The 12381-nt window shown below is 42.7% G+C and overlaps 1 protein-coding gene across 4 annotated transcripts in view; it reads right to left on the bottom strand.

Moving 5' to 3' along the window:
- Positions 1 to 12381, bottom strand: part of LOC140729228 (misshapen-like kinase 1) — a 333768-nt gene that overhangs the window by 55839 nt on the left and 265548 nt on the right. For all 4 annotated transcript variants that reach the window (XM_073048755.1, XM_073048756.1, XM_073048757.1 and 1 more), the window contains 3 exons: positions 6619 to 6704; positions 2718 to 2830; positions 1052 to 1149 (listed from right to left, as the gene is read on the bottom strand). In XM_073048755.1, coding sequence (XP_072904856.1) covers positions 1052 to 1149; positions 2718 to 2830; positions 6619 to 6704 — 297 coding nt within the window. The remainder of the gene's footprint in view (positions 1 to 1051; positions 1150 to 2717; positions 2831 to 6618; positions 6705 to 12381) is intronic.

The raw sequence follows: 12381 nt of genomic DNA, 5'->3' as shown, positions 1-12381 counted from the left end.
ACAGCTGAACATCTTGACTATGTCTGCATGTTTTATGCATTGAGTTGCTGCCACATGATTGATTAGATATTTGCATTAAGAAGGTGTACAGGTGTACCTAAAAAAGTGGGCACTGAGTGTATTTGTATCAGACAGGTTAGGTTATAACTTGCATTCATCCGAAAACCCATCGCAGTTCCCTATGTTGCAAATTGTCACCTGTGGTTTAAAGGGTAGGTTTCTCACTTCGAGTCAGATGCTGGCAGGTTCAAACTTCCTTCCAAGGACTCAAACACAGAACTCTAGTCTGAATCACGTCAGAGGAAAAGTTGCACTAATTAGATGTGGCCGCTAAACTTACTCTATTCATTATTACTTGGCCTGGCTCTCTTTGCCAACCAGTACAGCCTAACCTGGCATGTCCTGCAACCTTGTTATTAGCAACACACCGCTGTTACAGATCCAATACCTGCTTCTAACTGCTACATTAACCAACCTGGTCTCACCCTATCATAGATATTCAATATCGGCCACTGCAAAAAATCAAAATAAGCTGCAGAAAGTTGCAAACTTTCAGCTTTCTCATGGACACTAGCCTCACCTAGCATTTGGGATATGTTCAAGGAGTGAAGCCTCAAAAAGGCCAAGTCCATTGTTAAGGACCGCCATCACCCAGGGCATGCCTCTTCTCAATGCTAGTATCTGGAAGGAGGTACAGAAGCCTGAAGGCACACATTCAATGACTCAGGAACAGCTTCTTCCCTTCTGCCATCTGACATTGAACTCAATACTTTTATCCCTCTCTTTTTTATCTTCTAGTTCTTTCTATCCTTTGCCCATTTTCTCTGCAAAAGACATCTTTCCTTTCCCAGTTCTGATGGAGAATCTTCAATCTGAAGTATTATTCCTGTTTCTATCTACAGATGCTGCCTGAACTGCTAAATATTTTCAAACTCTTCAGCTTTTCTTTTGGATATTTTTAATTTTAGTCTTTCATGGCCACTGTACTGTAAAACATTCAAAGTTACCAGTGTAAGTGATGTATTATTTCAACAATTACATCCACACTTACTGCAGGTCTGCTGGGTCGCGAGGTAGTTCGTATCTCCTCTGGTTTCCCCCGGGTGACATCCTGCGAAAGGACCAGTGATCCTTCAGGCTGAGAGGAAGCTGTGATGTGGGAAGGGTTGAGAACAGGAATAGGTACTAAATTAATAGCTGCAAACTTCAAAACCCCACCAAGGAAAAGCATAGTCAAGTCCACACCGCACACAATAAACCCTCATCCAACTGAGTTTAAAATTTCTGCTCTCATCCTACTACCATCACCCACTCCTGGTAACTAATTGTCCCTTCAGCCAAATGCCTCTACTTGACCCAAATAAAAGTCCTAGCCCATAAAAAAAGTTATGCAATGGAAAAACATTGATACTTGATATCAAAGTTAAGAAAAGATCATGTCTTTCGGTACTTCATACTTCACACTCAGCTACTGTTACAAGTGTAGTCATCAAGAATACTGCACAGGAAAAGATCATTTGACACAATTACAGGCTAGTATTTGAACTGCATGCAAGTCTCTTCATTAAAACCTTAAATGAACCAGTGGTATTTGCTTTTGATGGCTCTGGGCCTATACTCACTGGAGTTTATTAGGGGAGGAGGGGAGGAATCTCATTGAAACCTATTGAACATTGAAAGGCCTAGAAAGAATGGATGTGGAGAGGATGTTTCCTATAGTTAAAAATGCCAACATGGTGGAAAATCTTCTAACACTGCTATATCATCCACCGCATCACCCTAATTTTGTGCAATCCTGAAAATTTAAATTAATATAGGAAACAATCAAAGCAGAAACTTTTATTTTGTGTTAAATGATCAGAAAATGAAAACCAAATTTTTGCACGAAATGTCTTCAAATTCGTCAGATCTCTTTTAGTGCAGGTTGCCTGTTATGCTGCTGGTGTTGAGGACAGCAGTGAACGGTCCTCCATCTCTGGCGGTATTCAGGACTTCCTCATGAGAGTAGCTTCCTCTCAGTTTTCTCTACAGTCAGTCACGTGTCCCCGGTGGAGACACAGGAATACTATCACACTCAGATGTAGGAGGACTCTTCATTGCTGTTTCTTTGACAATTTTGTTTTACCAGTCAGAAATGTTAGCTGAACACCCCTCCTCCCCCCAAACCTGGAGGATAAGTGGACCGCTCTTGTCTTTCCTCTACTTTTCGACCTGTCTACGAAGAGACAAAGCATAAAGCCCTGACTCCAGATAACATAACTCTTTGGGGTCATTGAGGCACTCAAGCTTCCAAACCATACGACAAGGAGGCTTTAGTACAGGGTCTAGCATGTTTTGGGCATCAATGATCCAAATCACAATTCCTTTGCATTCAACTCAAGAAATTTCCACTAAAATTATAATGTCTTCTAAATTTGTTGTATCACTGGGGTATCATTTTAAGAGTAAAAAGTTTCCTTCTCCAGCTCTTTACCTTTCTTACCCATCTGTCTTCATCCATCACATCCTAGTTATCCCCCTCCCTCATCCCCCCCACACTTTTATTCTGGTGTTTTCCCCTTCCTTTCCAATCCTGAAGAAGGGCTTCGGCCCAAAACATCAACTGCTTATTCATTTCCATAGATGATGCCTGATCTGCTAAGTACGTCCAGCATTTTGTGTGTGCTGCTTTCTGAATTTGCTGTGTCTCGTTCAGTACTTCAAACTACCCTACTTACTTGTGATCCTGTTGCGCTCCATTGAACCAGTCCCAAGTACTCGATGGGGGCCAATCTGTGGGAGGCTCTCTGCTCTTTCCCAACCTGGCTCAATCCTACGCAAGTCTGGATTGCTGAAACCAGATCAGGTTCGGCAGGTCAGTGGTAAAGAAATCCCATGGTCTTGCACAACTGATTGAACATTTCAGGTTCTTAAAAGGTTAATGGCATAAACTACCCAGCAAGAAACCTGCCAGGTAGTGACTACTGACCATACCATGCTTTCCCAACAGCCAACATTTCAGGCTGAGAATAAATTTTACACCAACTTCAGCCAGACAGGAAAAAGAAAGGATACATCACAAGTTCACCTTCCTACATAATAAAATCAACCTCCCATTTGATAAATGGAGGAAAGAATGAGGAAGAGAGAAATGAAAAGAAAGTCTTGCATTAATACCAAGCCTTCTACAAACATGGCATGATCCATTTCACTTAATGATTAATCAAGTACTGATATAATGTAGGGGAACATCAAGGACATATATACAGAAAAGTAACACACACAAAATGCTGGAGGAAATCAGCAGGTCAGGCAGCATCTATGGAAATGAATAAACAGTTGATGTTTCAGGCCAAGACTCTTCTTCAGGACTGAAGCAGGGTATTGGCCCAAAATGTTGACTGTAGAAGGGTCGCAGCCTGAAATGTTGGCTGTTTATTAATTTCAATAGATGCTGCTTGACCTACTGAGTTCTTCCAGCAATTTGTGAATGTTACATTGGATTTCCAGCATCGGCAGAATTTGTGTTTTATTATACAGAAAGGTGCTTGAAAAGGGGCCAGTAACATCATGAAGGATTCCACCCACTATGCTCATAAACTGTTTGTCCCACTCCCATCAGGGAGGAGACTACATAGTATGCATACCAGAACCAACTGAGACAAAAAAAAGTTACTTTTCCCAAGGAACAAGGCTGATCAACACCTCCACCCACTAACTCCATCACTACTTTATTATTTCCAGTGAGTCACCTTATTTACAACCTACCGTCACTTCATGGACATTCAATGTCATAAGCAATCTTATGGATTTATTTTTTATGGATTTATATTTATTTTTTATTATTAATATGTTCTTTTATCTTTTGTGTTGGTTTGAGCTGCATCAGATCTGGAGTAACAATTATTTCGTTCTCCTTTACAAGACTGAAATCAACAAGGATGAGTGGAAGGTGAGCGGGTGTTCAGTGCTTTTTGCCTGGTCTCCCTCTCAGTCCCTGCTGCTGGAGGAAAGTGCAGGCGTCATGGGTCCATTTGTTTTTTTAAAGAGGACTCTGCAGTTCATGTTACATGTGTTTCTGGTTACTTCTATTTTTATAGCTATTTTGATCTTTGTCAGGGCAGACTGGCTCTGCGGACAGCCATCAACAGTGCTAAACTGAACTGAACTAAACTGAACATTCTTTGATGGTTTCAAAGATTCTTTGGTTTGATGCTTTATATTGTGTGTATTATTGTACATTATTTTGTCATTTGCATGACTTGTTCTTTTCTTCAAGCACTGGATGTTTGATGTTTCTTTTGATCGGATTCCATGGCGTCTATTTGTTTCGTGGCTGTCTGTGGGAAGATGAATCTCAGGGTTGCATACTGCACATGTACCTCAATAATAAATATACTTTGAATCACTAGTGCATAGGAAATAACATTAAACGAGCTTGAATCTTAATGAGTTAGTACTCCTTACAGAAGAAAATAAATGACCAGATTGTCTGCCCTTTATCATTACATTTGTTCAGGAATAAGTAGTAAACCGGAGAAAACTCCCCGATAAGATGGCCATATCATCTGAGAGGACAGATTAGCCCTCAAGACAGCAAATATCTGATTATGGCCTTGCACTTCAGCACTTATTTATACTGCAATTTTTCAGTTGCTTTTACACTTTTTGTGTTTTGCCTTATTCTGGCTCAATGGCAGTGGTTTGATCTGCATAACCAGTATTATTCTTCTCAAACAGATGACTCATACTGTGGTTATAGACAGCTAGATAGAGTCCTTTGTCCAGGGTCAGTCTTTCAAGTGGTCCCCAGGTGCAGCTCATCTTGCGTCTAACCTGGGCCCAACGTATTGATGCAGCTACAAAGAAGGCACGACAGTGGCTATATTTCATTAGGAGTTTAAGGAGATTTGGTTTGTCACCTGAAACACTTGAAGATGTCCACAAATGTACTGTGGAGAGCATTCTGACTGGCTGCATCGCTGTCTGGTATGGGGTGGGGGTGGGGGGGGGGGTGGTTACTGCATAGGATTGAAGTAAGTTACACAGAGTTGTAAACTTAGCTTCATCATGGGTACTAGCCTCCATAGTACTGAGGTCATTTTGAAGGAGTGATGCCTCAAAAAAGTGTCCATCAGTAAGGACCCCCATCACCAAGGTTATGCCCTCTTCTCATTGCTACCATCAGGAAGCAGGTACAGGGGTGCGAAGGCACACACTCAACGATTCAGGAACAGCTTCTTCCCCTCTGACATCCGATTACTGAATGGACACTGGACTTATGAATACTACCTCGCTACATTTTTATTTCCAATTTTGCACAACTTATTTAAATGCTGGTGTTATTAAACCTGATTCTGATTGTAGGTGAAGATCCTTCCTCTCTGAGGGATGAAGTCTTTGGAGCTTCTGTTGGTGTTTCTGTAGCTCTCGGTTTTTCACAGGATGGGGTTGCTAGTCCCACGCCCAGCACTCGTCCTTTCACAGCTGGGCTTGGCACCGTCCATGGCGGTTTGCAAGACAAGATTTTCATTGCATTTTGGTACACATGGTAATAGTGAACCAGTACCTCAGCTGCAGGGAACAGTGGAACCAGTCATAAATAACACACTGTACGTTACTCATTTCCTTTATCCAGGAGACCAGGGACAATTCTCCCAATCGAGGTCAGGTCTGAGGCATTGTTAGCTCTCTTCTGTTAACTGTGTCTCACTGTCTGTGGAGGAGAGCCACATCGTTTCAAAGGGAGGATGAAATCAAATCACTCAGGATACGCACAACAGGGTACTGCACAAGCTAGCAGAATAGCTTTTGATGTTTGAGTATTGAGATGGATTTAAGTGCGCTTGTGCTCTGACAGAAACATTTCTGGAATCATATTAAAGAATTGGTTATTCAGAATAGGGGGTGGCACAGTGATTAATGTAGCGTTGTTACATCACCAGAAACAAGTTCAATTCTATTGCTGTAAGGAGTTTGTACCTTCTCCCCATGATCACATGGGTTTCTTCCCACATTCTAAAGTAGTACAGGCTAGTAGGTTTAATTAGTCACATGGGCTTGTTGAACTGGAATGGCCTGTTACCGTTTTGGAACAATAGAATTCATGCCCACAATGTGAGGAGTTTATCAGGTCAGGCAGCATCTATGGATCAGAATAAACAGTCGACATTTCGAGCAGAGATCTTTCGTCGTGAAGGGTCTCAACCCGAAACATTGACTGTTTATTCCCATCCACAGATGCTGCCTGACCTGCTGAGCTCCTCCAACACACTGTGTTACTCTAGATTTTTGGCATCTGCAGTCCCTCTTGTGTGCTGGAGGTACAATGACTTACTGGCTTACAGTCAGTAATGTGTCAGAAATTCTCCATCTCAGTAACTTTCTCGGGTGTCCTCTTTCCTTTAACCATCACTGAGTCATTCAGATACCAGACTGTGAATGTGTCTGCTTTTACTAATTGAACCTGGAATTTTTACAGTTTATTTTCAAGTGGCCTGGAAACCTTTATTCTAAAATTGCTGCTCGTCACCCTCACCAACTCTTGTTTTGATTTATCACCTGGGCATAAAACATTGTGTCTACCTACAAACCTTGAAAGGATAGAAACAGTACAGAGAGCTGAGTTATTAATATTACCTTGCACGTGGTGCCTGCCCTGGACGATTTAGCAGGACACTACTGCTGTTTAGAGCTGTGGCTATGGAGGTCGTTCTTTGAGGAACCTTAAATCAAAATTAAATAAAAACTATTCAATGCAATATTCCAACAATAATTCTATGTATTAAGCAGGCCAAAACTCTACAACTCGTTCTCAATGTTATTATTATGATTTCCTTTTTACATTTGCACAGTTTTTCTCCTTTTGCACAATGATTGTTTGTCCGTCTTTGTAGTTTTTCATAGATTCTACTGTTTCTTCGTATCTACTGTCAATGCCCGCAAGAAAATAGATAGATAGATACTTTATTCATCCCCATGGGGAAATTCAACTTTTTTCCAATGTCCCATACACTTGTTGTAGCAAAACTAATTACATACAATACTTAACTCAGTAAAAAATATGATATGCATCTAAATCACTATCTCAAAAAGCATTAATAATAGCTTTTAAAAAGTTCTTAAGTCCTGGCGGTAGAATTGTAAAGCCTAATGGCATTGGGGAGTATTGACCTCTTCATCCTGTCTGAGGAGCATTGCATCGATAGTAACCTGTCGCTGAAACTGCTTCTCTGTCTCTGGATGGTGCTATGTAGAGGATGTTCAGAGTTTTCCATAATTGACCGTAGCCTACTCAGCGCCCTTCGCTCAGCTACCGATGTTAAACTCTCCAGTACTTTGCCCACGACAGAGCCCACCTTCCTTACCAGCTTATTAAGACGTGAGGCGTCCCTCTTCTTAATGCTTCCTCCCCAACACGCCACCACAAAGAAGAGGGCGCCCTCCACAACTGACCTATAGAACATCTTCAGCATCTCACTACAGACATTGAATGACGCCAACCTTCTTAGGAAGTACAGTCGACTCTGTGCCTTCCTGCACAAGGCATCTGTGTTGGCAGTCCAGTCTAGCTTCTCGTCTAACTGTACTCCCAGATACTTGTAGGTCTTAACCTGCTCCACACATTCTCCATTAATGATCACTGGCTCCATATGAGGCCTAGATCTCCTAAAGTCCACCACCATCTCCTTGGTCTTGGTGATATTGAGACGCAGGTAGTTTGAGTTGCACCATTATCACAAAGTCCTGTATCAGTTTCCTATACTCCTCCTCCTGTCCATTCCTGACACACCCCACTATGGCCGTGTCATCAGCGAACTTCTGCACATGGCAGGACTCCGAGTTATATTGGAAATCTGATGTGTACAGGGTGAACAGGACCGGAGAGAATGCACTGCAGCATAGTGGTAAGCACAATGCTTTATGGTACAGGCGACCCAGGTTCAATTCCTGCTGCTGCCTGTAAGGAATTTGTACACTCACCCTGTGATTGCATGGGCTTCCTACAGTTTCCACCCACAGCACAGTCCAAAAGACATTGTAAATTGTTTCGTGATTAGGCTAGGATTCAATAGGGGGATTGCTGGGCTGGAAGGGCCCGTTCAACTCTGTATCTCAAAAAAAAAAGAATCTCAGACTAGTAAATGTACTAAATTTACTTTGAACTTTGTACTTAAGGCTGTGATATTTTCGATAAAGGTCTTACTTTGGTGGATTTATCTTTCTCTGCAGGACAACTATGACTTTGATTTTGCACAGCATTTACAGAATAGCATAGCCCAGCCTTGTGTTATTATCTGCCAGTCAGTTGCACATTTAAAGGTCAAATAACACGGCTGTGATTTGATTCAGGTTTGAGCTCAGTAATCAATTAATTACACAATGCAAACTGTGTGGTAATGAGTGTAATATTCAGCTGTTAACTGAAGTCTTCACAGCAGCTTTGGAAAAGAAAGTCAAATCCATACTGTTATTCCTTTTGGCAGTTGTGCTTATGGACAAATTTTAGATCTATTAATACACCACAAGATTTCGTCTCCAGGAATGGATTCAAAGGAGCTTGCATGTAATCAACGTTTCTGAAGTGCAGTGACTTACCTCAGGAAACTTAGCAGCAAAAATTTGCTACTTTCATTGGCGTAAAAGATAATCAGTTTTTTTTTGCTGCTGTTATTTCAGCTAGTAAAAATACAAAAAAAAAATCCTCCATCTCAGTAACATTCTCATGTCTGCTTGGAGTTCTAAGATTCCCCTCTTTCCTTTAACCAGTGAGACACCTCACCACCAGACCGTGAAATTCCTTCTCTCTCTCCTCCTCTAAGATCATAAGACAAAGGAGCAGAATCAGGCTTTTCTGTCCATTGAGTCTGTTCCACCACTCCATCATGGCTGATTTGTTATCCTTCTTAATCCACTCTTGAGTTCTCCGTGTGATTATGACACCCTTATTAATCATCTTTTTAAAAATTTTAATAAACCAAAGTTTTAGACCGAGACCCTTCTTTAGGACTGGAAAGGAAGAGGGTAAACATCAGAATGAAAAGGTGGGGGAGAGGAGGTGGTGGTTAGCTGGAACCAGGTGGGTGGGAAAGATAAAGGGATGGAGAAGGAAGAGTCCGATAGGAGAGGAGAGTGGACCATGGGAGAAAGAGAAGGAGGGGGCGGAGACCCAAGGGGAGGTGAGAAGAGGTAAGAGGCCAGAGTGGGGAACAGAAGAAGAGAGAAGGACAGATTTTGATTTTTAACCAGAAGAAACCAATGTTCATGCCATCAGTTGGAGGCTACCTAGACAGAATAGGAGGTGCTGCTCAGCTACCTGGAGAGTGGCCTCTGTGGCAAAAGAGGCCACGGACTGACATGTTGGAGCAGGATTGAGGATAGGAATTAAAATGGTTGGCCACTGAGAAGTTCCACTTCTGATGGATAGAATGCTGCTGTGCGACAAAGTAGTCCCAAAATTTAGGTTGTGTCTCACCAAGGTAGAGAAGGCTGCTCTGGGAGCACTGGATACAATCGATGACCCCAACAGAATTGCAGGTGGTAATGCCTCACCCAGGAGGACTATTTGGGGCCCTGAATGGAGGTGAGGGAGGAGGCAAATGGGCAAGTGTAGCATATGTGTCACTTCCAGGGAATTGTGCCAGGAGGGAGATTAGTGGGGAGGGATGAATGGATAAGGGAATCATGGTAGGAACGATCCTTATAGAAGGCAGAGAGTGGGAAGGGGTAAAAATGTGTTTAGTTTTAGGATCCCGTTGAAGATGATGGATGCTGCAGAGATGGTGCCAGCAAATGTGACTACTGTAACATCCTGCTGATAGCTCATAAAACCACCTTTTTTACTACTACTTCTTTCAAATATGATTCTACTACTAATCTGTGTGCATTTGGAACATTTTGATGGTGTGTTTTTGGGCTGACTGAGAAATCTGACACTTTGCTGTCTCCGAGGGAGCTCAACAAGTCTGGAAGCAGGGCTTGAGCCCATGATAAATTTCATTGTGTCTCTCCGATTGATGTGTCGGGCATAGTTGACGTTGACGAGGATGAGAGCAGAGGACTGGCGGGTGATCAGTCAGTGCTACCTGCCTGCGTTTGACTGCTCTTCCTCTCCTCACTAACTGTTGTCGGAGGGAAGTGCAGGAGCCCCGGGATCCACGTTGCAAGGATTGATGGCTATGGATTTGGTTTAGGGGACTTTGAGGTTCATGTTACATGTGTTACATGTATTCTGGCTACTTTACTTTGCTGTCTTTGAGCAGTTTGATCAGGGTGATCGATGCAGAACAGGGAGCTTCAGTGAAGACTGGCTTTGCGGTCTGCAGTCGGCTAAAGGCACAGAGCTAAATGGAATACTGGACTCCTGGTTTGATCCTAATATTCCATGTGTTGTGCTTTTTCTCACGTGTTGGGTGTTTGGTATTCTCTTTGAATGGGTTCCATAGTGTTTCTTTGATTCTTGGCTGCCTGAGAGAGGATGAATCTCAGAGTTGTATTCTGTATATATACTTCAATAACAAATGTACATTGAATCTTTGAGAATGGTGTTGGATGCGGAGGCTCATGGGTAGGTAGGTGAGGAAAAGAGGGACTCTATCCCTGTTAAGGCAGTGGGAAGATGGGGTGAGCACAGATATCCGGGAAAGGAAAGAGATGTGGGCGAGGGCAGCATCAATAAAGAAATACAATAGATTCAATGAAAAACAAAGACTGGTTAAAAAAAAACAATGTGCAAAAGAGGACAAACTGTAACTAAAAATGAATAAATATATTAGTAAATAAATAATACTGAAAACATGAGTTGTAGAGTCCTTGAAAGTGAGCCTGTAGGTTGTGGAATCAGTTTACCATGGAGTGAGTGAAGTTATCTATGCTGGTTCAGGGGCTTCATGGTGTTCCTGAATCTGGTGGTGTGTGACCTAACACTCCTGTACCTCCTACCCCATGGCAGGAGCAAGAAGAGAGGATGGCTTGGAGGTGGGTTAACCTGATGACGGACACTGCTTTCCTGTGGCAGTGCTCCTTGTAATGTACTCAATGGTGGGGAGGGGTTTGCCTGTGATAGACTGGGCTGTATCCACTGCTGTCAAAACCTGGCTATTAAGAATTAAGCACTTTGGGATATTTTACTTTACTAAAGGCAGATTGAAATTTGTACAATATACAATGGTACAGGTGGTTACCATTTATAGTACCAGCAACCTGGGTTCAATTCCCGCCAGTGCCTGGAAGGAGTCTGTACATTCTCCCTTTGACTGTGTTTTTTTCCTCTCGCAGTCCAAAAACGTCCTGGTTGGCAGGTTGATCGGTCATTGTGAATTGCCTCGTGATTAGGCTCAGATTAAATCAGGGGATTGCAGGGCGGTGTAGCTCAAAGGGCTGGAAGGGCCTTTTCTACAACGTAACTCAATAAATAAATAAATCCCTTCACCACTGTCACTGGGTCTAAACCGTGGAACTTGCTCCCTCAAGGTGTACCCACACCTCAGTTCACTACAGCAGTTCAAGAAGTTTGCTCAGGGGCAAAATTCCCAAGGGCAACTAGGGACCAGATTGGCATCCAGAGGCCTGGACCATTGTTCTTCAGATGAGAGTGAATCCCATCTTTGCCATTAAAGGAATTTAAATCTTAATCTAATTCACTACATTCATAAATTATGTGCCATGTCATATGATGTGGGTGATCATGGTCTTCATCACCATAATTGTTCTGGGCAAATTTTTCCACAGAAGTGGTTTGCCATTTCCTTCCTCTGGGCAGTGTCTTTACAAGACGGGTGACCCCAGCCATCATCAATACTCTTCAGAAATTGTCTGCCTGGTGTCAGTGGTCACATAACTAGGACTTGTGATACGTACCAGCTGCTCGTACGAGTGTCCACCACCTGCTCCCATGGATTCACATGACCCTGATAGGGGAGGTGGGGGTTAAGCAGGTGCTACATCTTGCCCAAGAGTGACATGCTGACCAACAGAAGGAAGGAATACCTCACACCTCCTATGGTAGAGACACATCTCCATTTTGCCACCCAGAGTAATTTAACAAATTCAGTACAAAAAGCTGGTTCATTAATGTCCTTCGGGGTTGAAAATCTGCCATCCTGGTTGGGTCTTTTTGTGACTCCACACCCTTCCCTGTGGTCAGCTCCTAACCTCTTCCTCAGTTCAGAAGAAATTGTATTTTTATTTTGAGATACAGCACAGAGTAGACCTTTCTGGCCCTTTGAGCCACGCTGCCCAGCAATCCCCTGATTTAATCCTAGCCTAATCACGGGACAATTTACAATGACCAATTAACCTACCAACCGGTACGTCTTTGGACTGTGGGAGGAAACCCACAGGGAGAACGTACAAACTTCTTACAGGTAGCAGTGGAAATTGAACCTGGAGTCGCCTATACTG

Source organism: Hemitrygon akajei, chromosome 6 (assembly GCF_048418815.1).
Source record: "Hemitrygon akajei chromosome 6, sHemAka1.3, whole genome shotgun sequence".
In the NCBI taxonomy this organism is placed as follows: domain Eukaryota; kingdom Metazoa; phylum Chordata; class Chondrichthyes; order Myliobatiformes; family Dasyatidae; genus Hemitrygon; species Hemitrygon akajei.
This window is presented reverse-complemented; position numbering and strand designations above follow the sequence as displayed.